General features: G+C 41.3%; 1 protein-coding gene across 20 annotated transcripts in view; it reads right to left on the bottom strand.

Annotated features, from left to right (window-relative positions):
• Positions 1-23,458, bottom strand: part of SETX (senataxin) — a 101,272-nt gene that overhangs the window by 5,155 nt on the left and 72,659 nt on the right. For 9 of the 20 annotated variants that reach the window (XM_074016182.1, XM_074016189.1, XM_065529961.1 and 6 more), the window contains 12 exons: positions 22,936-23,037; positions 22,622-22,737; positions 20,771-20,842; positions 17,955-18,104; positions 15,862-15,969; positions 12,647-12,834; positions 11,664-11,756; positions 9,791-9,955; positions 5,239-5,337; positions 3,739-3,777; positions 3,082-3,169; positions 2,870-2,956 (listed from right to left, as the gene is read on the bottom strand). In XM_074016182.1, coding sequence (XP_073872283.1) covers positions 2,870-2,956; positions 3,082-3,169; positions 3,739-3,777; positions 5,239-5,337; positions 9,791-9,955; positions 11,664-11,756; positions 12,647-12,834; positions 15,862-15,969; positions 17,955-18,104; positions 20,771-20,842; positions 22,622-22,737; positions 22,936-23,037 — 1,307 coding nt within the window. Of the gene's footprint in view, positions 1-406; positions 1,920-2,869; positions 2,957-3,081; positions 3,170-3,631; positions 3,778-5,238; positions 5,338-9,790; positions 9,956-11,663; positions 11,757-12,646; positions 12,835-15,861; positions 16,107-17,954; positions 18,105-20,770; positions 20,843-22,621; positions 22,738-22,935; positions 23,038-23,458 lie in introns of those variants that run through there. The other 11 variants (XM_074016183.1, XM_065529965.1, XM_065529968.2 and 8 more) reach the window with 10 other exon arrangements.

Raw genomic sequence — 23,458 nt, 5'->3', positions numbered from 1 at the left:
GAAACCCCGTCTCTACTAAAAATACCAAAATGAGCCAAGTGTGGTGGCGCACACCTGTAATCCCAGCTACTTGAGAGGCTGAGGCACGGGAATCACCTGAACCCAGGAGGCAGAGGTTGCAGTAAGCTGAGATTGCACCACTGCACTCCAGCCTGGGCGACAGGGTGAGACTCTGTCTCAAAAAAAAACAAAAACCAAAAAAACTTTATACACTGGAGATCAAGGGTTCTAAGAAAATCCTGGAGACAGTGGTGAAACCCTTAGCAAACGCTAAACTGCCAATCTTACTACTGCGCTGAGGATGAATGGCAACACTGGTGACTACGGACTGGGAAGTGATTCATTTGTGCTAGATTCTGAAAGTGAAATAATTTTAGGAATATCTTAACCTATTATTTTACTTGTATTTTCTCTTTTATGTATGCATAAGAATGTGATAAAAATCTGTCTCAAGTCTTAAAAGAGTCCTTTCAATAAATATGAAAGTTCTAAGTGAAAATAAAGCACTGTATCATAGTCTAATAATGGTACATAAAATAGTGGTGGTGCATATTATAATGAATGGTTTGTTGAATTTGATAAACTATGGTAATAAACTGACTTCACAGTAGTTTTTTAAGGTTTGGAGAAAGTCATGTGACCAGAATAAAATGCTTGGCACGGTGGCTGGCATATTCCAGACAGGTCTGTGGAGGGAGTGCCAGGCTGTGTGGCTCAGTTCTCTTTCTCACTCAGATCTCTAGAGATCCTTAGCCTGTGGCTCAAACACATATGTGAAGCAGATGGCCTTGCTATTTTTGCTAAGTTTACCACACCTAAAGTTGGTGTTTAATCCATTCCTAAGATTACAAAAACAGTTCTGAGCAGGCACAATTAGCTTTGGTTTTACAGAGGAAATCAAACGCTTTAATGATTGATCCCATTTCCAGAAGGGGAACTAGGCTAAAAAATTAAAAACAAAAACAAACAAATCCCCAAAACAACAAAGAAAAAGCCCAAGGGCAAAAAAAGTTAGAAAGCCCAGCTGACAAATTAGGAATTTTTAGATTCTAGTCTGTCTCTTTTTGTAGCACTGCCTTCCTAGAGTGAAGACAATGTCGGTGCCATTAGCTGGAGGTCAGTGGTCTGTACAGTTGTGGAAGGGTGTGTGACCCAAGGGCTCCCAAATACTGTCTAAATGGAATGTGAATAAACTTCCAAGCCCCAGCTTCCCATGTCCTCCTTGGGCTGCCCTGCCTGCTGCACCACACGCTTCATAATCACGATGGGCCTCATCCATCCACAGAGTGCACTGCCAAGACACATCAACACCCTGAGTTGCCAAATAAAGGGAGGATGAAAAACAGTAGTGCCCATGAAGCGCCTTTAATCAAGGCATCACTAAAAGATGTATCTCTAGTAACATTTCATTTACTTTTCAGGTTTAAACATGATCAAAATCTGTAATATTAAAAATATTTGTCTTGTTTTGCTCAACTGTACAAATAAGTGTTAACAGGCTATTCAACTGACAAGAGATCATGTTTTAACACTCAGATCCTTATGGTCACAGGAAAAGCAATTTTTAAAAATCCAAACCTATATTTTGAGATAACTATAGATTTACAGGAAGTTGCAAAGAAAGCACTGAGAGGTTGCATGCACCCTTCACATGGGTTCCCCAAGTAGTTATAAAAATCAACTTTTTAGGCCGAGGTGGGATGACTTGAGCCCAGGAGTTTGAGACCAGCCTGGACAACATGGTAAGACCCTGTCTCTACTAAAAGCACAAAAAATTATCAGGGTGTGGTGGTACATGCACCTGTAGTCTCAGCTACTCAGGAGGCTGAGGAGGGAGAATAGCTTAAATCCAGGGGGCAGAGGCTGCAGTGAGCTGTAATTGCACCACTGCACTCCAGCCAAGGTGACAGAGCGAGACCCTGTATCCAAAAAAAAAAAGGGGGGGGGGAATACAACTTTTTAAACTTTCAAGTTATACAGAAATTATCATGAGAGAGATGTAGCTCAGTGAGATTAATATAAAGGCTTTTAATTCTAAAAAGAGATTACCCCAGTGAATCTTATCCCAAACAAGTAGGAATAGAAGTACAATTTCAAAGAGAGGAAAAAATAAAATAATACTGCTTTCTATTCCACTGAATATATTTAAGAGCGATGTAACAGTTTTAATTGCTGTATTTTAAAATGTCAATATTGATAATACATCAGAAACATAATCTTCAGTAATATTTAAACGTACAAAGAATTTTTCTATCAACTTAAAAATGGGAGGTACATAAAAATAAAAGGTACACAGCTTTTAAAACTTCCTTCAGAGTAGGCATACAAACGACAAAGGCGGGAGTGATAGAGAAGAGTGAAACGAGAAAGGTGTATCTGAGTGCCACCTGGTGGCAGGAACCAAAACCAGGGGAAACAGCCACCAAGTTGGCTCTTCTTAGATGAAATCAATGACTTTATAAAAAGAGAAATGAGAAAACCTACAAAGTTATTACCCCTAATGAGACAAACAGCAAATACGTGAGACATCTAGCTGTGGTATCAGTGAATTAAGTTGTACCATTTGTCTACTAAAGTTGGAAACTCGTACACCTCTTCCAGAGGGGCGCCGGTCCTGGCAGAAGAATGCCGGAGGCGCTAAGTGCTAGAGAAACAGAGTGAGCAGCACGGCTCCCAGTGCCAGCAGAAAAGCAGAGCAGAGTACGCGCCTGCAAACTCTCTCTGGCATTAAGCTGGGCCAATAAACAGTCACATTTACTGAGTGTTTACTAAGTGCCAAGTAATTGCTATGGCACTTTACATTTGTGGATTTAATATACCTTCTTAACAATAATCCTATGATGTGGATAATTTGTTTTAAAATGGTCACCTTGAGAGCCCAGTGTAGATACTTGGGTTCTGGGCTGAAAAAAGGCGAATGGTTCACGTGTACACAAAAGCTCCTAGGAAGAAGTTGCTGGAAAACATAACAACCATTATTTTGTAATCCAGAAATCATTTACAGTTTGATGGAAAATAAGAACAAAAACTCAAACAAACAATAGTAACAACGGGTAAATTTCTGAGCTCTCTGGTACCTACCATCAGGGTCCTCAAATGTCCGAGGATGAAGAGGCTGTACTTGGCTCGTGTGATGGTGACATTCAATCTCTGCAAACTTGCCAGGAATCTAGGCAATAAAAAAAGAGTTCCTTCTTTGTCTAGAATGATTTAACACACCTGTGTGAGACACAGGTGGACTCTACAATGACTTAGTGTGCCCGAGACACAGGACGACTCTAGAATGACTTGGCGTGCCCGTGTGAGACACAATGTGGACTCTAGAATAACTCAGCGTGCCCGAGACACAGGTGGACTCTAGAATGACTCAGCGTGAACGTGTGAGACACAAAGTGGACTCTAGAATGACTCAGCATGCCCAAGACACAGACGGACTCTAGAATGACTCAGCATCCTCATGTGAGACACAGATGGACTCTAGAATGGCTCAGCGTCCTCATGTGAGACACAGATGGACTCTAGAATGGCTCAGCGTGCCCATGTGAGACACAGGTAGACTAGAATGACTCGGTGTGCCCGTGTGAGACACAGGTTGGACTCTAGAATGACTCAGCGTGAACGTGTGACACACAGGTGGACTCTAGGAATGACTCAGCATGCCCATGTGAGACACAGGTGGACTGCAGGCAGCTTTTCCGGGATTCCTCCACTCCTCTAGAAGTCACAGTGCTTTCTTACTCTCTGTCCCAATACAGGGTACCGGGCACAGAAGAATTCCTATTAAAAACAGTAAACAAACCAAAACCTCAGGGCTTCCTTCAAAGTGATGTATCTATCAATTTCCTATTTTTACCTGGATGAGATAATTGGAAATTTTAACAGTGCAATCTTGAAGACTTAAAAAATCCTAAAAATGTGGTACCAGCCCATTCACTTTATTCTTACATTTAAATATATCCAGGTTGTTAAGATATTGTAGAACTAGTGTAGAAATACATGAACAGCAGATAAATACTTCAACAGCTCAGAAAAAGAGCTCAGAAATAGAACTGGTGTACGACAAAAGTGAAATTTCAAATTAGCTGGGAGAGAAAGGACTATTTATAAACTGACCCTGAGACATAACTGGTCTCTGTATATGCAGCCCATCCCAGGGAGAGGCGAAGATACTTTAATTACTATTTTATTTGAAAACAAACTAATTTATAACCTGTAAATTCTATCTGCTTCTCGCCGGGCGCGGTGGCTCACGCCTGTAATCCCAGCACTTTGGGAGGCCGAGGCGGGTGGATCACAAGGTCAGGAGATCGAGACCACGGTGAAACCCCGTCTCTACTAAAAATACAAAAAATTAGCCAGGCGCGGTTGTGGGCGCCTGTAGTCCCAGCTACTCGGGAGGCTGAGGCAGGAGAATGGCGTGAACCCGGGAGGCGGAGCTTGCAGTGAGCCGAGATCGCGCCACTGCACTCCAGCCTGGGCGACAGAGCGAGACTCCGTCTCAAAAAAAAAAAAAAAAAAAATTCTATCTGCTTCTCATGACAAAGAACAAATAATTATGTAAGAGTCTTGGGCTTGGGGGAATATTCTGTCACTCATACAGATTGTCCTTAGCATCTTAAATACACTGACAGTAGTTAAGGTTAACAAACTTAGCCAAAGCAGGAAAACACAAAAAACAATGACACTTTGACACATACCATGGAGAGTAACATGCCTCTGCAAAGTATACTTAATCTAATTGTCTATTTGAATCTTATTAAATAAAAGAACAGATTCACACTATGAAATGGGTTAATATAAAAGACACCAAAACCAGGCACGGTGGCTCAGGCCTATAACCCCAGCATTTTGGGAGGCCGAAACGGGTGGAGCACTGGAGCTCAGGAGTTTGAGAGCAGCCTGGGCAACATGGTGAAACCCTGTCTCTACAGAAAAATACAAAAATCAGCTGGGCGTGGTAGCACATGCCTGTAGTCCCAGCTACTTGGGGGGCTGATGCAGAAGAATTGCTTGAACCCAGGAGGTGGAGGTTGCAGTGGGCCAAGACTGCACCAAGATCTAACAGTGGGTCTATTTCACAACTTAAAAGAGAAACTTTCATAATATTACACAGGTTTTCACAAAAGAAAATTAAGAAAGCAAATGGTGTTCTCTAACAGTGATAATGAACCTAATCCTGAATTATAAACAAGCAACAATGTATAAAAGTATAAAAGAGCAACAATGACAGTAACTCACCCAATTGAACCTTGCCCGCTATTTGCTCTGACACATGTAACAATAACACAATCCTTCTGCCGACCCTGGAAGGCATCCACAGTATCTACTTCTGCTGGTCTATTTACAAAAGAGAAACATATTTACTGGAAAAAGGAAGATAATTATTAAATAAACATATTTATAAACTAGTTTTTGGTTTTTTGAGAGATAGTCTAGCCTCACTCTTGTCCAGGCTGGAGTGCAGTGGCATATTCATAGCCCACTGTAACTTGAACACCAGAGCCCTGTCTCAGCCTCCTAAGTGGCTAGGACTACAGGCATAGACCAACACCCTAATTTTTCCATGTTTTGTAGAGATGGGGTCTTGCTATATTGCACAGGCTAGTCTCAAATCCCTGGCCTCAAGCAATCCTTCCACCTCACCCTCCCAAAATGTTAGGATTATAGATGTGAGCCACCTTGCCTGGCCTTACAGTCTTTATTTTTAAAGAAACTTTAAAAAAAAAAAGAAAGAGAAAGAGAGTCTCACTACGTTGCCCAGGCTGGACTCAAACTTCTGGGGCTCAAACAATCCTCCTTGCCTCAGTCTCCCAAAGAGATGCATGCACCACCATGCCTGGCTGCTAAAAAATTTTTAAAATATTTTCTTGGAGGTTAGCCTGAATTCCTCCTCTCTCCATTCCCTGGCAATCACTAATCTACTTTGTCTCTACAGATTTTCTTATACTGTGAGTTTCACATAAATGGAATTACAAAATGTGATTATTTGTGACTGTTTTCCCTTAGTATAACATTTCCAAAGTTCATCCATGTTGTAGCATGTGACAGAACTTCATCCCTTTTTTTCATTAATATTTCATTGTACCACACAGTACAAGTTCCTAAGACTTAGTGTTAGATGGCAGCACTCCCCAAACTGATCTACAGATGTATTCCAACTGCCTTTTTTACAGAAATGGTCACACTGATACTAAGTCTTTGGCTGGACGTGGTAGCTCATGTCTGTAATCTAAGCTCTTTGGGAAGATCATGTGAACTTGGGAGTTTGAGAACAGCCTGGGCAACTTAGTGAGACCACATCTCTACTAAAAATGAAAAAACACCAAAAAATGCAAAAAACAAAACAATACTAAGTCTTCCAGTCCATGAAAACAGGATGTCTTCACATTTATTTAGGTGGGTTTTTTTTTTTTTTTTTTTTTTGAGACGGCGTTTCACTCTTGTTGCCCAGGCTGGAGTGCAATGGAGGGATCTCAGCTCACTGCAATCTCCGCCTCCCGGGTTCAAGTGATTCTCCTGCCTCAGTCTCCAGAGTAGCTGGGATTACAGTTGTGTGCCACCATGCCCGGCTAATTTTTGTATTATTAGTAGAGACAGGGATTTTTTTTTTTTTTTTTTTGAGACGGAGTCTCGCTCTGTCACCCGGGCTGGAGTGCAGTGGCCGGATCTCAGCTCACTGCAAGCTCCGCCTCCCGGGTTCATGCCATTCTCCTGCCTCAGCCTCCCGAGTAGCTGGGACTACAGGTGCCCGCCACCTCGCCTGGCTAGCTTTTTGTATTTTTTAGTAGAGACGGGGTTTCGCAGTGTTAGCCAGGATGGTCTCGATCTGCTGACCTTGTGATCCGCCCGTCTCAGCCTCCCAAAGTGCTGGGATTACAGGCTTGAGCCACCGCGCCCGGCTGAGACAGGGTTTTACCATGTTGGCCAGGCTAGTCTTGAACTCCTGACCTCAGGTGATCCACCCACCTGGGCCTCCCAAAGCGCTGGGATTACAGGCGTGAGCCACTGCGCCCGGCCTATTTAAGTGTTCTTTTAATTCTTTTCAACAATGTTTGCAGTTTTCAGCATATAAGTCTTATATTTCTTTGGTTCTATTTATTCCAAAGTGTTTTATTCTTTTTGATGTTATTGTAAATGGAATTGTTTCAACTTCCTTTTCAGATTGTTCGTTGCTAGTTGTATCAAAATATAATCAACTTTTACATATTAATCTTGCATCCTGCTAAGCTTATTATCTCTAATAGTATCTTTGAGTGGATTTGTCAGGGTTTCTAGAAATAAGATCACACCACCTATGAAAAGAGATAGTTTTGCTTTTTTCTTTCCAATAAAGATGCTTTTTTTTTTTTTTGAGACGGAGTCTGGCTCTGTTGCCCAGGCTGGAGTGCAGTGGCTGGATCTCAGCTCACTGCAAGCCCCGCCTCCCGGGTTCACGCCATTCTCCTGCCTCAGCCTCCCGAGTAGCTGGGAGTACAGGCGCCCGCCACCTCGCCCGGCTAATTTTTTTTGTATTTTAGTAGAGATGGGGTTTCACCGTGTTAGCCAGGATGGTCTCGATCTCCTGACCTCGTGATCCGCCCGTCTCGGCCTCCCAAAGTGCTGGGATTACAGGCTTGAGCCACCGCGCCCGGCCATAAAGATGCTTTTTACTTCTTTTCCTTACTTAACTGCTCTGGCTAAAACCTCTAGTACAATGTTGAAAAGAAGCAGTAACAGTAAGATTTTCAAACATCTTTCCTGATCTTAGAGGAAAGGCTTTCATTCTTACTATCAAGTATAATGTTAGCTATGAGTTTTTCGTAATTGTCTTTTATTAATAAAAAAAGTTCCTTTGGGCCAGGCACGGTGGCTCAAGCCTGTAATCCCAGCACTTTGGGAGGCCGAGACGGGTGGATCACGAGGTCAGGAGATCGAGACCATCCTGGCTAACACGGTGAAACCCCACCTCTACTAAAAAATACAAAAAACTAGCCAGGTGAGGTGGCGGGCACCTGTAGTCCCAGCTACTCGGGAGGCTGAGGCAGAAGAATGGCGTAAACCCGGGAGGCGGAGCTTGCAGTGAGCTGAGATCCAGCCACTGCACTCTAGCCTGGGTGACAGAGTAAGACTCCGTCTCAAAAAAAAAAGTTCCTTTGTATTCCTGGTTTGATTTTTTTTTTTTTAATCATCAAAGGGTTTTGGGTTCTGTGCAGTTTTTTTTCATATCTACTGAGCTGATTATGTGGGTCTTCCCATTCTTCTAATATGGTATATCATACTGATTTTCACATGTTGAAGCAATCTTACATTCCTGGGATAAATCCCACTAGGTCTTGATGTATAAATCCTTTTAATAAACTGCTAGATTCAGTTGGTCACTATTTTGTTGAGGATTTTTGTATCTGTAGTCGCAGGGATTGGGTCTGTAGTTTTCTTGTGATGCCTTCCCTTGGCTTTGCTATCAGTGTAATACTGGCTTCGTAAAATGAATGTGAGTGTTCTATTTATTGGAAGCATGTGAGAAGGACTGGTGTTCATTCTTCTTTTAATATTTGATAGAATTCACCAGTTTAGTTTGGTTCTGGGCTTTTCATTATTGGGAAATGTTTCATTATTTGTTATATAGGTCTGATTTTTTTTTTTTTCAATGGAGTCTCTCTCTGTCACCCAGGCTGGAGTGATGCAGTGGGGCAATCTCAGCTCACTGCAGCCTCCGCCTCCTGGGTTCAAGTGATTTACCCACCTCAGCCTCCCGAGTAGCTGGGACTACAGGAGCACGCACCACGCCTGGCTAGTTTTTGTATTTTTTTTCAGTAGATGGGGTTTCACCATGTTGCCCAGGCTGGTCTCAACCTCCTGACCTCAGGTGATCTGCCCGCCTCAGCCTCCCGAAGTGCTGGGATTACATGTGTGAGCCACTGCACCCAGGCTATAGGTCTGATTTTCTATTGTTTTCAAGATTCTATTTTGGTAGTCTGCATGCCTGTAAGTTAAGATGATTTTAAGGTTATGGATTTCCATAACCTTAAATCTTTAAAAAAATCTTTAATCTAAAAAAAAAATCTTTAATTTTAATCTTAAATTTTACTGCTGAGGTAAGAAGGAAACAAAAACATCATCTTCATTCTACACATAAAGGCAATGCAAGGGTTAAGTCATTTATTTAAAGTGAAATGTCACTTTTAGTCTTGCTGGAACAAGAATTCTGATGACGAAGTCATGGAACTGAAGGGTAAAGACCTGGCAAGTTTCTTAGTCGATTCCACTGCCAAGGAGAATGTTGACATTCCAACTGCCAGGAAGTACCCCGTCTGCCCAGGAGCTCCACAGCACAAGTGTCTGAAAGCCAGCAGCATCCCGGCTTCCTTGTGCCACATCACCAATGTGCACAGACCACTCCTTAAGAGTTTCCTTTTCTTCTTTCCTTCTATGTCCTCTCAATCTAATTCAACAAGAAAACTGGAAATATTTATAGAAATACCTCACCCTTGGCCGGGCGCGGTGGCTCAAGCCTGTAATCCCAGCACTTTGGGAGGCCGAGGCGGGTGGATCACGAGGTCAGGAGATCGAGACTATCCTGGCTAACATGGTGAAACCCCGTCTCTACTAAAAATACAAAAAATTAGCCGGGCGTGGTGGCGGGCGCCTGTAGTCTCAGCTACTTGGGAGGCTGAGGTGGGAGAATGGCGTGAACCCGGGAGGCGGAGCTTGCAGTGAGCCGAGATCACGCCACTGCACTCCAGCCTGGGAGACACAGCGAGACTCCGTCTCAAAAAAAAAAAAAAAAAAAAAAGAAAAAGAAATACCTCACCCTTTTCTATCGAACTCTTTGTCCAAATCCTTCTGAATCATCGTCTTCTGGGCCTTGTAATGAGTTATTATGCCAATGTTTCGAAAACTAACATCCTTTCTTTTGTCTTTAATAAGCTTAATTATTTCCATCACCAGTTTTATTTCTTGAACATTTATGTATGAGCTAAACAAGATGGAAAAAGAAAACACAATGTTATCAAAACTAATAGCAGGCTAATTGCTAACTTAAGTTCCATTGAGTTTGTTTCCCATTATAGTAAATGGCAGGCAGATAGGTTTCATCTTTTATTCAGCTAGCAGTGACTCCACGAGGCTGTTACCATGACCATTAATATGGTATATATGAATAAACGTGAAAATGCTTTGGTAAATATGAATACATGTGAAACGTCCAGTGAAAAATGAAGCTGTAGAGAGAAAAGAGTTTGAAATCAACTGAAGTTTAGGCACCACTTTCTTCATCTGTTAAAAGAGGGATAGCAGTAGTAAGAACAGCAGTATTAATAAGAACAAGGATGTGAATAAGACATAGCTAACATGAATTAAGGATTGACTATCTTCCCAACACTGAGAAAATGCTTTAGATGTATGATCTTCCTCGTCCCCCACCACTGGCTGCATACAACAGACACCACGCAACTGAGCAGTTGCCATCCACACAGATTCAATGTGAAGGATGTGTCCTACTTGACCCCAGTTGAACAACATGGGGCCCTGGAGCAGGTTCATGTCCTCTTTATAGTCCTCACCAGTCTCATATCCTGTACTCTCAACCCCTCCTGAAACTACATGCTCCCTCATGACCATACCCGACCCGAAATGCACCAAGACCAGGGGATGCACTGCCCCTATCCCTTGATTCCTGAGGATACCTTACCCACCTTGCTTTACGAGCCTTAAATACCCATTCTCCTAACTTTGAGAATTACTATATGGACAACCCAGTCAGTGAGCGATCTCTTCCATCCCTGAAATCTTCATTTTCCTTGGTCCCCTCCCAGATTAACCCTCTCTGGTCAACATTCCGCTCATAACCCTCCTTCCTGATGCTCTGGGGCTTAACTCACAATCCTCTGCTCTCCTCCAATAGGTCCCATTAAAACCTTTAGGCTGCAGTCCCTCCAGCACTACAATCCCATGGCCAACTCCTCCTCTGTATGTTTAGCCTCTTCAATGAGTGTTCCCTACTTCCACCTCTGTATCCTATCTAACACCTGATTCTCGCCTGAGGACGCCACCTGCTCTGCAGTCATCCCACGATGTAGAAGTGGGATTTGTGTTTCCTCCTACTTCATGACAGCGTGGTGCTTGCATCTGTGCCAACAAATGCTGCCCCTAGACCATTCCTCCCCTAGTCTCTCACAAGAATCCCCGGCTCCTCTGACACTGCTGCTATCTAGCAACACCACCACTCCTCTTTGCTGTCATATACAGACCACCTGAACACATGCCCTTATTCACAACCCAATACCATCCAACCTCTGTCACTACTTCCTTCCTCCCTTTCACATCCTCATTCAACTGAATTTATACTTAGCCTTCACAGTACTTAACCCAACTGGAATAACTGCTTACCTAGGTGATTACCTGGTGAAGGTCTGTCTTCCCATGAGATCACCATCTTGCAATAGGCACGTCTGTTTCCCTCACTGCTGTGAGCTCAACAAGTATCTACTCAAGTGCTTGCTTATGACATTAGGTAATATTATCCCCATTATACAGAAAAAAGAAGCATCAACTTAAGTGAAAATGACTGTGCCCTGACACTAGGCAGAGAGATGTGTATAGGAAATGTATTTAACAGAAATATGAATGCAAATCATGTAACAATTCTGGGACTATCAGAGGACTGAGGCAAGAGGAGAACATACTCATTATCCCGTCTTTCTGAACCATCTCCGACATCAAACACAAGGTATGGTTGAAATGGCCAGTCTGATGAACATCGAATGGTTTCTGTCTGTCTGTAAAAAAAAGCAGTCAACATTCAGAATAAAGTCAAGATTTAAGAAAATATTTTGGTATTACTACAATTTTTTCTGTGTGGTGATGTGGGCTGGGGCAAGTAAGGGGATAACAGGAATATTCTTTTCTATACGTATATTAGTGAAAGGTACAAAACAAATTCTATTTCTTTCCTGGTGCTAGGAAAGGTATCTTTATCATTAAAATATAACAAATATGATTGGAAAGACACTCATAATAGAGTAAGCCACAGAATACTATGTTGAGTAAGGTCCCACATTTTTCCTTCAAAAATTTAAAAAGTAAAAAAAGACATGCATGGTAAAAGCACTGAAATGACTCTCGCCTGTAATCCCAGCACTTTGGGAGGCCAAGGCAGACGGAATGCTTGAGCTCAGGAGTTTGAAAGTAGCCTGGGTAACATAGTGAAATCCTGTTTCTACAAAAAGAAAAATACAAAAATTTGCCAGGCATGGCGATGACTGAGTGTAGTCCCAGCTACTCAGGATGCTGAGGCAGGTGGATCAATTGAGCCTGGAAGGTTGAAGCTACAGTGAGCCAGGATTGTGCCACTGCACTCATTCTGTCTGGGTGACAGAATGAGACCCTGTCTTCCCAAAAAAAAAAAAAAAAAAAAGGACTGAAAGCAGATATACCAAAATGTGTTACCAGTGATTATTTCTGGTTAGTATAAATATAGGTGACTTTTTCCCCCTTTCATTTTTATGTGCTCTGCTGTATTCAACATGATGGCTATTATAACAAGAGAAAATTATTAATCCTCCATGATTTACGCTTTTTATGACAAGACCTAAGAAGAAGATAGTAAAATGTCTATTCTTCATAAGTAGCTAAACTACTAAGGTCACGAGCAGTAAGGTGAACTCACCTATTTGTTTTTAAGTTTCTGTTGTAAATATAATTAGAAGGGAAGAGGCATATATCTGGATGCATCCTGTACTGCACAGTGAGCTGCAGAATAGGCAGCCTGCTGATCATGTTGTGTTCTACATTCTCTTCCAGCAGTCTGCAGAAGCGAGCCATCATTGACTGGTCGTAGCCATACTCCTGTGCTTTCTGTGAGGGGCAAAATAAAGCAATAGTTTCCAAGAATTCGTTTCTATCTTTCCCACTATTAGAAACACAATTACTGAGATCTAATACGTACATGGCAAAGTTCAGGTAGCATAAGATTACCAACCACAGCTTCAGACAAAAAAGGTGTTTCTGACTCTGATCCTCAAAATGCCATGAATCTTTTTTTTTGGAGACACAGTAGCGCTCTATCGCCCAGGCTGGAGTGCAGTGAGTGGCATGATCTCTTCTGCAACCTCCACCTCCCAGGTTCAAGCGATTCTCGTGTCTCTGGCCTCCTGAGTAGCTGGGATTACAGGCATGAGCCACCACACCCAGCCAAAATGCCATGAATCTTGAATACATGTGGAGGTATTTTCTACTCATATACTGCTAATGAAAGAGATACGATCTCGTGAAAGACGACTGATGCTATTTTGATGCTACAAGATGCCACCCAAAAAAACCAACAATAAAGGAAGCAGAGAAATGTAACACAGATTTTAACAATTATTTCCAGGGGTATACCCTCACAGACAGATATACTGAATGCCACTGTAAACAAGCCCTTTGAAGACAAAATTCTTCATTCATCCATCTAATGTGTACTAAGCACCTATAATCTGGAGTGCTAAGACTGCCAGAGTGAATAAGATCAAGTTTCACGGGACTTAATTTCCAGTGAAGGAAACAGACTCGACTTATGTGTTAGCCATCTCTAATCCAAAAATTCAAAATATTCCAATGAGCATATCCTTTGAGCGTGAACTTTAAGTATAATGTCAGCACTTGGGAAGTTTCAGATAGTGAAGCATTTCAAATTTTTGAATTAGGAAAGCCCAAGCTGTGCTAAATGGATTTCACAAACCAAATAATGGGTTATACTCTGCAATCTGAAAAACAGTGACCAAAGTGACAAACGGGATAAACTGTCTTGATGTTATTACAGTTGTGCCTTGGGATACACTTTCCAACGGCAGCATCATAGAAAGTTTCAAAAAGTACTTTATCTTAAATAACCTGGAAGTAAAAATGTGCTGAAAACTTCACTAAGATGATGGAATCTTCATGAGTGATGTGAAAGATACTGGTACTGAAGATGTGCAAAGCCTGAATAAACTTGTTTCACAAACTATGAGAGTGGAAAAAAGGCACTACTTCTTAACCTATTCATATGTGTGATTTTAAACAGGTTTGTGTAAGTAAAAAATAATAATTATTAATAGACATATGACAATTTTGCCTAAATCCTCAAAAGTTTATCTGTGTTAGCTCACAAAATCTAATTTTTAATCTTTTCTTTGGGCAAACAGAAAAGGAACTTATATAAGGTAACACATCTGCCTTCAGACAGAACCTTAGTCCATTCTACAAATGACACAGAATTTATTAATATATATTCTGACATGGGAGAATGTCCCTGATTTACTAATTGAAAAAAAAAAAAAAACAATTCTACACAGAATGATTTTGCCACCTTTAAACAAAATCAAACCCATGTACATATACACATAAATATATACATGTATACAAACCATATACCACTTTTTAGTAACTGACTGCTATCCCCTAGAATATCAACACCATGACTCATGGCAGGGATTTTGTCTGTTTTCTTCACTGTCATAACCCCAGGACCTAAACAGCACCTCAATTATGCTGGCACTCAGTATACACATACTGAAAAAGATGAACAAACACACAAATGCCCAGCAATATCCATTAAAAATACTCACTTTCACTGTAATTATCACTAGAAATAGGTGGTCAAAAAAGGCACCTTATGGAAATGAACTTTGTAATTATTTTCTCAAAATAGCCTGTTTTATTTGCACAACAATTTAAAAAGCACAAATGGATTTTTTTTCTAATTTTTGTTGTTTTTATCAATCATTAAACTAGGCAGTAAAGTTGAGGCCCATTAACAATCTCTCTTTTCACTATATGCTAAGGCCCTTCAATGAAATACTGCATTATTTAAAGAAATGGGATACCGAATTTGCTCTTCATTATTCTCCATGAACAGAGTTACCTGCAGCAGTTCTTCCCTACACACACGGGTTTTCAGTGGGTGACAGGTGTGCTTCTGGGCCACACACTAACGTGATCATGTACCTATGCTCAAATGTCACACAAAGACCTGCACTATCATTCTGAATAATTCCAAAGTCAAAAACCACTAACGATAACCACCTGCATTCATGCCATACTTCAACAAAAATGCTTTGAAAATGATCTATTTTCTAGGATTATTTGAGGCCACTGCTCAATTATCTGTATAATCTATGTTATTAGTAAAAAATACACATTTTATTAAATTTCAAAACCTCTTCAGATTACTTCAAAACATCTATTGAATCCTGATTCTGATGTGCATTTCCAGGAGACGTCTTCCGTGAGATTTTAAAAAAACCCAACAAAGTAGACTAGACTACAATCTGATTCTTCTCTTCCTGAAGTCAGAGTTCACAATTCTTTTTTTTCCCCAGTACCTTCACTTTCAGATGATGTGAGGGGCACAGACATGTTCTTGTATGAACAATAGAATATCAAATTCTAAAAATAGAAATGTACTCCAAAATTAATTTAACCTCATATTTCCTCAATTGGTACATATTTAAATAAAAATCAGGAGGGTGGGATTCTTCTCCTTATTTCTGCAGTTTTTCTTTTATTACTGTTTTGGTGTTTGTATGATTAAAATAAATCAGATTCAGCTCTTAAAACACGTGCACACTGCCTTTCCCAAAGGTTGGTTTCCATGGCACGTCATCCATCTAGGCTTCCAGTCCCTGACACACTGCTTCTGCCACACATACACAGAAGAACAACTATGAACAAAGGGGCATTTTTAGGAATTTTTTTTTTTTTGCTTATTAAGACTCAATCCGTGCTTCTCTTTTCTCAGTTACTGCTTACTTTTCCCTCCAAACTAAGAGGCTAATCCAAGAAAGGTGTCTCTCCCTCCTGAAAACAAACGTTTTAAAAAGCCCCTTCCATTTTAAAGCAATCTGAACATAAAAAACTTACCATAGAGATGACTGTGGGAGGGAGCTGCTTGGGATCTCCTACTAGGATGAGCTTATTGCAGCGATGGATGAGTGGGGTAAGAGTCTCAATTTCACAAGACTGTCCAGCCTTGGTAAGATACAGAAGGGAAAGGCAGTCTTAACAATCTTTACCATTTATCCATATAGTTTATCTGATTAAAGTTCTAACCATTCAGAAAAGTACCACACTTCTCCTGCACCAAATGTCAAAAATAAGGATTTTCCCTGAAATCAAAAAACAAAACAAAACCAACAAAATAAGTCCTCCAGGCTGTGTGTGGTGGCTCACACATGTAATGCCAGTACTTTGGGAGGCTGAAGCGGGTGGATCACCTGAGGTCAGGAGTTCAAGACCAGCCTGGCCAACATGGCGAAACCCCATCTCTACTAAAAATACCAAAAAAATTAGCTGGGCGTGGTAGCCAGTGTCTATAATCCCAGCTACTCGGGAGGGTAAGGCAGGAGAATTGCTTGAACACAGGAGGCAGAGGTAGCAGTGAGCCAAGATCACATCACTGCACTCCAGCCTCGGTGACAGAGCGAGACTCCGTCTCAAAAAACAAAAATGAATAAATAAAAAGTAAACTCTCCAAACACATTTTTCAAAAAAATCAAACACGTATTTTGAAGTCAGCCACCAAGTCGGCCACTACCACTTAGGAACCAGCCGTAAGTTCGGAAGGCCATGCACATCCTAGATGTGTGCTCTTTGTTCCTGCTGGACGTGAGCCTGAAAAAAACTTTTCTCCTCTAAAGTCCTTTTAAAACTTTATTTTAAAATTTTTATTTATTTTTAAATTTTTTTTTTTTTTGAGACAGAGTCTCACTCTGTCACCCAGGCTGGAGGGCAGTGGCATGATCATCGTTCACCGCCTCCCCGGCTCAAGCAATCCTCTCACCTCAGCCTCCTGAATAGCTGGGATTACAGGCGCATGCCATCACACCTGGCTAATTTTTGTATTTTCAGTAGAGACAAGGTTTCACCATGTCACCCAGGTTGGTCTCAAACTCCTGGGCTCAAGTGATTCACCCTCCTCAGTCTCCCAAAGTGCCTGGATTACAGGTGTGTGCCACCATGCCCAGGCCCTTTTCAAAACTTTGTATTTGAGGTTCAGAAATCCCATTAGGAGCGTCCAGGAGTGTGTTTCCCCATAGCTGTCCTCCTGGTTCCTCAGCATGCCTCTGATCACGAGACTCAAATTTCTCTTAAATTCAATGACATTTTCTTCAACTATTTAATCATTTCCACTTTTTGTCCTTTCCTTCTGGTGAAAACTGGATCTTAGGTCTCCTGATCACTCAATTCTCTGGTTTTTCCTGCTCCATCTCTTTTGTCTTCTGACTCTACATTATGACAAAGAGCAGGTACCCAATAAATGTTTGCTCAAAGAGTGAACTAGGAATAAAGGATGTCAGGTGAACATACTATGGCTCAAAGCTGTCCAAAATTATATTAAAACTACATCAAAAGGTTACCAGAGACACTCTCAGCAGGAGCGAGACAGTCACTCAGCAGAGACTTTGTTAGAAACCATCAGTCATCCTCAAGACTAACCCCCAAATACTGGAAAACCCACTTTCACTATGGAGGGCCATTAAGGAGCGTATTTCTTTTTGTTTTTTGGAGATGGAGTCTCGCTCTTTCGCCCAGGATGGAGTGCAGTGGCCGGATCTCAGCTCACTGCAAGCTCCGCCTCCCGGGTTTACGCCATTCTCCTGCCTCAGCCTCCCGAGTAGCTGGGACTACAGGCGCCTGCCACCTCGCCCGGCTAGTTTTTTTTTTTTGTATTTTTTAGTAGAGACGGGGTTTCACCGTGTTCGCCAGGATGGTCTCGATCTCCTGACCTCGTGATCCGCCCATCTCAGCCTCCCAAAGTGCTGGGATTACAGGCTTGAGCCACCGCGCCCAGCCATAAGAAGCGTATTTCTACATAAGGGAATACACATGTAATAGCACGTAAAAATCAGATGCAAAAAAACCCCACATCTCCTCAACATCTCAGCAGCCACAATTAATCTAAGACTTACTCCTCATAGTACTAGTCAAAGTTGTATGGCTGACTGTTGACTGACCTCATCAACAATGACACAGCTGAAGGGGACACCCCCTTGCCCCCGGAAAGCAGATTCAAGTAGTAAGCCACCACTTGTGCTCAATGTGCAGCAGATGACATGGGACTCTAAGATGATGATACTCTGTGTTTTCTGTGGGCGTCCTTGAACCTAAGAGAACAAAGATTAAATCAATATTCAGCTGTACATCAATCCCTGACTATGACAGGCCTATGTTTACTATAAAACACTCACTATTTATTATGTGACAGAAAAACATTTAGTAAAAGTTAGGGGGAAACCCTCAAATCTAGGAAACAACAGAAACGTTCAAGATAATCCCAAACCGGAAAGAATGTGTGCTTTGCGGCTGAAACACAGAATATGATTTAAGCACATTAAAAATTCTTATCCAGGGTTTGACTTGGTCAAAGGAGATTACAATCCTTCCTGTAGTCAGATATATGTAGGTAGGTATCTGAAGTAGAGATGTAATAATCCTGAGTTGTGAATTATCCGAGTAAAACCAGGGTTAGAATTCAGCTTGAATGTACATTTTTCTGTTAGTTTTTAAGTATATAATATTGTCTTTTCCTTTTTTTTAGTGCTTTTGCTAGTACTAACAAAAATGCCTGCGAACCTGACAAATACTCTATTTCCACAGTAAGAAAAACAAGTGTGGCCTCCTTCTATAATGCAAAGTACTGTGATGGAGCCAGACAACGTGGATGATGCCTCACAATCATACCATGCAGTGCTCAAATAAATCAGCATTTTCATCAGAAATTCACTTTGCTTCTTTTTGCTACTAAGAAGTAGAGGTGATTCATCTCAGCACATATGATATATTCAACCATGCAATTCAAGGCATGCGTGTGAGCTTTAGGAAGACGGTGGCACTGTGGTCCTCCACGGCTCACACAGTAAAGCCCTGTCAGACACTGTCCTCAGCCCTCCAGTGAGTAAAACTGCAAGCGCAGTTTCATGGCCCACACAACACATGTGATGAGCAGCAAAAAACATCTGTGAAGATGGACTTCATCCTTGACTAAGGAAAGATTAATCTGGGGTTCTGTTTATAACTTTAATCAAAAGCTTTCACATAATTTTTAGTTTAAATAAACTGCTAATGAAAATATGTATTAAATTCAACTGTATTTTAGTCCACAGAGAAAGATCATAATACATTCAGGAGAAACACTTCAGCAAAAATACTACTAACGTCATCAGTTACTATTACCCTCTTTCCCTGACCCCAATGCGGTTTGATTAGGGCTGCATTCTGACAATCAGGGTATATACCTGGCTCAGCCAAGCTTCAATTAGTCTAAATCTTACAGGATATTTTCACATCCAAAAAATACTGGGGAAAAGCTACAAAATATTACAGGAGCCTTATGATCTAACGCAAGTACAAGGAGTTTATGCCCTAAGCCAAGAATTGCAAAAAACAAAAACCAAAAATCAAAGTGCTGTACTTTCTTATGCCAAATTCTGCCCATCATCACTCTACTTGCGCCCAGGTTGGAGCTCTGGAGGGCTCACAGTTGCCACCCTCATCCTAAAGCTCACACACATGACCTTTTTTTTTTTAATATGGAAAACACCCATAAAGCTAGTTTCATTAACTGTTTATCTGATGATAATTGTTTTTTTGCAGTCTGTGGGAAGCAGAAATAGAGCACCTCATAAGAAGGAATTTAAATATTTATCGAGACCTAAAACAGAAAAAAGATAATTTATAACCACCTCTTTCTCAGAAATCTTAGATGGTGTTAAGAATTCATTCTTAGGTTAAAGAAAATAATGCAAATGTTGTTACACCATTTTCTCCATTTCCACAGAAGTTTATAATTTTTCATAACAATTTAAAATGTAACTGAGAAAAGCCCATAGCTGGCTGGGCATGGTGACTCATGCCTGTAAAGCCAACACTTTGGGAGGCTGAGATGGGCAGATGACTTGAGGTTGGAAGTTCCAGACCAGTCTGGCCAACATGGTGAAACTGCGTTTCTATTAAAAACACGGAAAAAAAGGGCCTGGCGTGGTGGCTCACGCCTGTAATCCCAGCACTTAGGGAGGAGGTGGGCAGACCATAAGGTCATGAGATCGAGACCATCCTGGTCAACACGGTGAAACCCCATCTCTACTAAAAATACAAAATTTAGCTGGGGGTGGTGGCATGCGCCTGCAGTCTCAGCTACTTAGGAGGCTGAGGCAGGAGAATTGCTCGAACCCGGGAGGCAGAGGTTGCAGTGAACTGAGATCGTGCCACTACACTCCAGCCTGGTGACAGAGTGAGACTCTGTCTCAAAAAAAAAGGCCAGGTGTGGTGGCTCACGCCTATAATCCTAGCACTTTGGGAGGCTGAGGCAGGAGGATCACGACATCACGAGATAAAGCCCATCCGGGCCAACATGGTAAAACCCCGTCTCTACTAAAAATACAAAACTTAGCTGCGCGTGGTGGCACATGCCTGTAAACCTAGCTACTCGGGAGACTGAGGCAGGAGAATCGCTTGAACCCGGGAGGTGGAGGCTGCAGTGAGCCGAGATCATGCCACTGCACTTCAGTCTGGTGACAGAGCCAGACACCATCTCAAAAAAAAAAAAAAAAAAATTAGCCAGGCATGGTGGTGCACGCCTGTAATCCCAGCTACACGGGAAGCTGAAGTTGCAGTGAGCTGAGATCATGCCACTCCACTCCAGCCTGAGAGACAGAGTAAGACTCTGTCTCCAAAAAAAATAAAGCCCATAGCTTGTCTGAACAGTCATATTTACATAAAAAATAATAATAATAAAACAAAATTAAGAAAATGCTACAGGTGAACTACTTACCTCTTTAATTTTAGAAGCAAGTTCCTGCCTTTCCTTAGAAACTTTGGAAATGTTTTCATCTAATTCTTGCCTCTGGAAAAAATTCAAACGTCATAATTAAAACTAAACTAAGCATTTTTAAATGCCTTCCAATGGACTGCCTCTAATTTTAAAAGAGCCTGTATTTTACCAATGAAAAATGTGTTTACCCAGTTTATTTCCTCTTTACCACTAGAGTCCTGACGCATTCTGTAAGCTGCTAAGACTCAGCTGTGTCCTGTGCGCTGCACGTGAGTAGTCTGCTTAGCATTCCAGCCCTGGGAGCATCGCACCGCCCTTAACTTCCAGGTGATTCAAATGAGGCTGTAAATCACACCCCAACCATTCCTCTGGCCACAGTGATGGGCATCTAACACAGGCCTGGCCAATCATGGCACCCATCTTCTTAAAAATACGGATTAGACCTGCTTGCTCACCCAGGGACTAAACTAACTGCTTCTTTGGATATATGGATGCTAAGAGAAAGACCTTCTCTCCCTATGGGGTTTCTAAGTTGAGATGGTGGAAGCCCTGAGATGGTGACACTCACCTTCTCCCGAAGAAGAAATGGCTGACACACAGAAAAACAAATTATGGACTGGAGAAATGATGATGTCATTTGAGCCTCTGGATCCACCCATACTGAAGCTAATTCCCTTTCTGTCTAACCTAATTTGAACTGGGCTCAACATGCAACTGAAAGATAACTAATAAACTCAGTATAGCTTTAATATAAGGCAGTACAGCCTATAAGCCAAATGCAAGGCCACGTGCAGGGACACATGCCTGTAATCCTGGTACTTTGGGAGGCTAAGGTGAGAGGACTGCTTGAGGCAAGAAGTTCAGACCACCCGGGGCAACATGGCAAGACCCAGTTTCTACAGAAAACACACAAAAAAATTAGCCAGGCATGATGGCACACAGCTGTAGTCCCAGCTACTCAAGAGGCTGACACAGAAAGACAGCTCACTTGAGTCCAAGAGCTTGAGGCTAAATTGAACAACTGCACCACTGCACCACTGCACTACAGCCTAGGCCACAAAGTGGGATCCTATCTCAAAAATAAACAAAAATGCAACATCCCATCTATTTTTGTAAGTAAAGTTCTCCTGGAACACAGCCACATCCATTTATTTATGTATTATCTATGGCTGCCTTTGTGCTACCAAAAGCAGAGTTGAATAGCTGCAACAGAAACCAACCATATGGCTTGCAAAGTCTAAAATCTCTACTGGATTATCTTGCCCTTTACAAAAACGTTTTTTAAAAGATTAAAAAAAAAGAAATTTTAATAAAAACTGAAAAAAAAATTAAAACCAAAAGGACAAAAAAAAAAGCAGAAAGAAATGTGTTAACCTGAGACACATTTTTAGCATCTTAGTACACATTTTTATACACGAATCATGCCATTCCCCAATAAATAAAGGGCATTAAATACTCATTAATTAGGCTAGTCGCAATGGCTCACGCCCGCAATCCCAGCACTTTGGGATGCTGAGGTGGGCAGATCAACTTGAGGCCGAGAGTTTGAGACTAGCCTGGCCAACATGGTGAAACCTCAACTCCATTAAAAATACAAAAAATTAGCTGGGTGTGGCGGCCCATGTTTGTAATCCCAGCTACTTGGGAGGCTGAGGCAGGAGAATCACCTGAACACAAGAAGTTGAGGCTGTAGTGAGTCAGGATTGTGCTACTGCACTCCAGCCTGGGAGACAGAGCAAGACTCTGTCTCAAAAAAAAAAAAAAGAAAAGAAAAGAAAAAAAAACCGTGTTAACTAGTTTGTATACCTGAGTTATTATTTAAAGAACGTTATTTAAGAAATGCAAAGATACCTGTATTTCCCGTCCACCTCGACATAGAGCTCGCTGCCGGGAAAGCTCATCCAACTGATAATCTAGAAATTCCTTTCTTTTATGCATCGCCTGAACATGAGAAGGTAAATCTTTTTCTAATAAAAATAACAAATAAAAAATTATATGCTATTCTAATTCTAACAAACTCACAAATATATACAACACAATGAGAAGGAAAATTAGTTCCCAAAGCCAGACTAATTCTGGAGGCTTCAAATTACCTTTAGTGCCCAAGTAATTTTCCACCAAATGAAACAGAGAAAACACTAGTATATACCACATTCAGTACTTACTCATTCTGTGGTTTACTTGGCTGTCCAAACTGAACTTCAGAACCTCATTATTAATAGACTTTTCTGGACCCAGTCGTACTAAATTTATATCTCCACAGTTTCCTGTTGATAAGAATCACAGTTAAGGACTAATAAGGACACTGCTGATCCATCCTGTCTCTATACATAGTATCTATATTTCTAAGTAAATGTTAATAATCAGAGAAGGGAGCGAATATGAACTTCCAATTAACTAGACACCCGGAACTATACCACAAACTTCTTATACATTATTTCAGATATTGTTCCTAACAACCCTATATGGCAAGTACTTATCATTTCTACCTAATAAAAGCTAGCAAGGTCATCTAAACAGTACACTGCAGAGTTGAGATTCTACTATAGTAACATTTTCAAACTATGTTCAGTAGAACATTCCACAGCAAAATAGATTCAAGAAAAATGTTGAGATAAAAAAATGAAGCAGTTCTCTTATGTTGGGAAAAGGGCTTGTGGGGTGCCTGCATAAACTGGCCATACAAGT

The sequence above is a fragment of the Macaca fascicularis genome, chromosome 15 (assembly GCF_037993035.2).
Source record: "Macaca fascicularis isolate 582-1 chromosome 15, T2T-MFA8v1.1".
In the NCBI taxonomy this organism is placed as follows: Eukaryota; Metazoa; Chordata; class Mammalia; order Primates; family Cercopithecidae; genus Macaca; species Macaca fascicularis.
The sequence above is the reverse complement of the archived record's forward strand: the minus strand, read 5'-3'. Positions and strand labels throughout refer to the sequence as shown.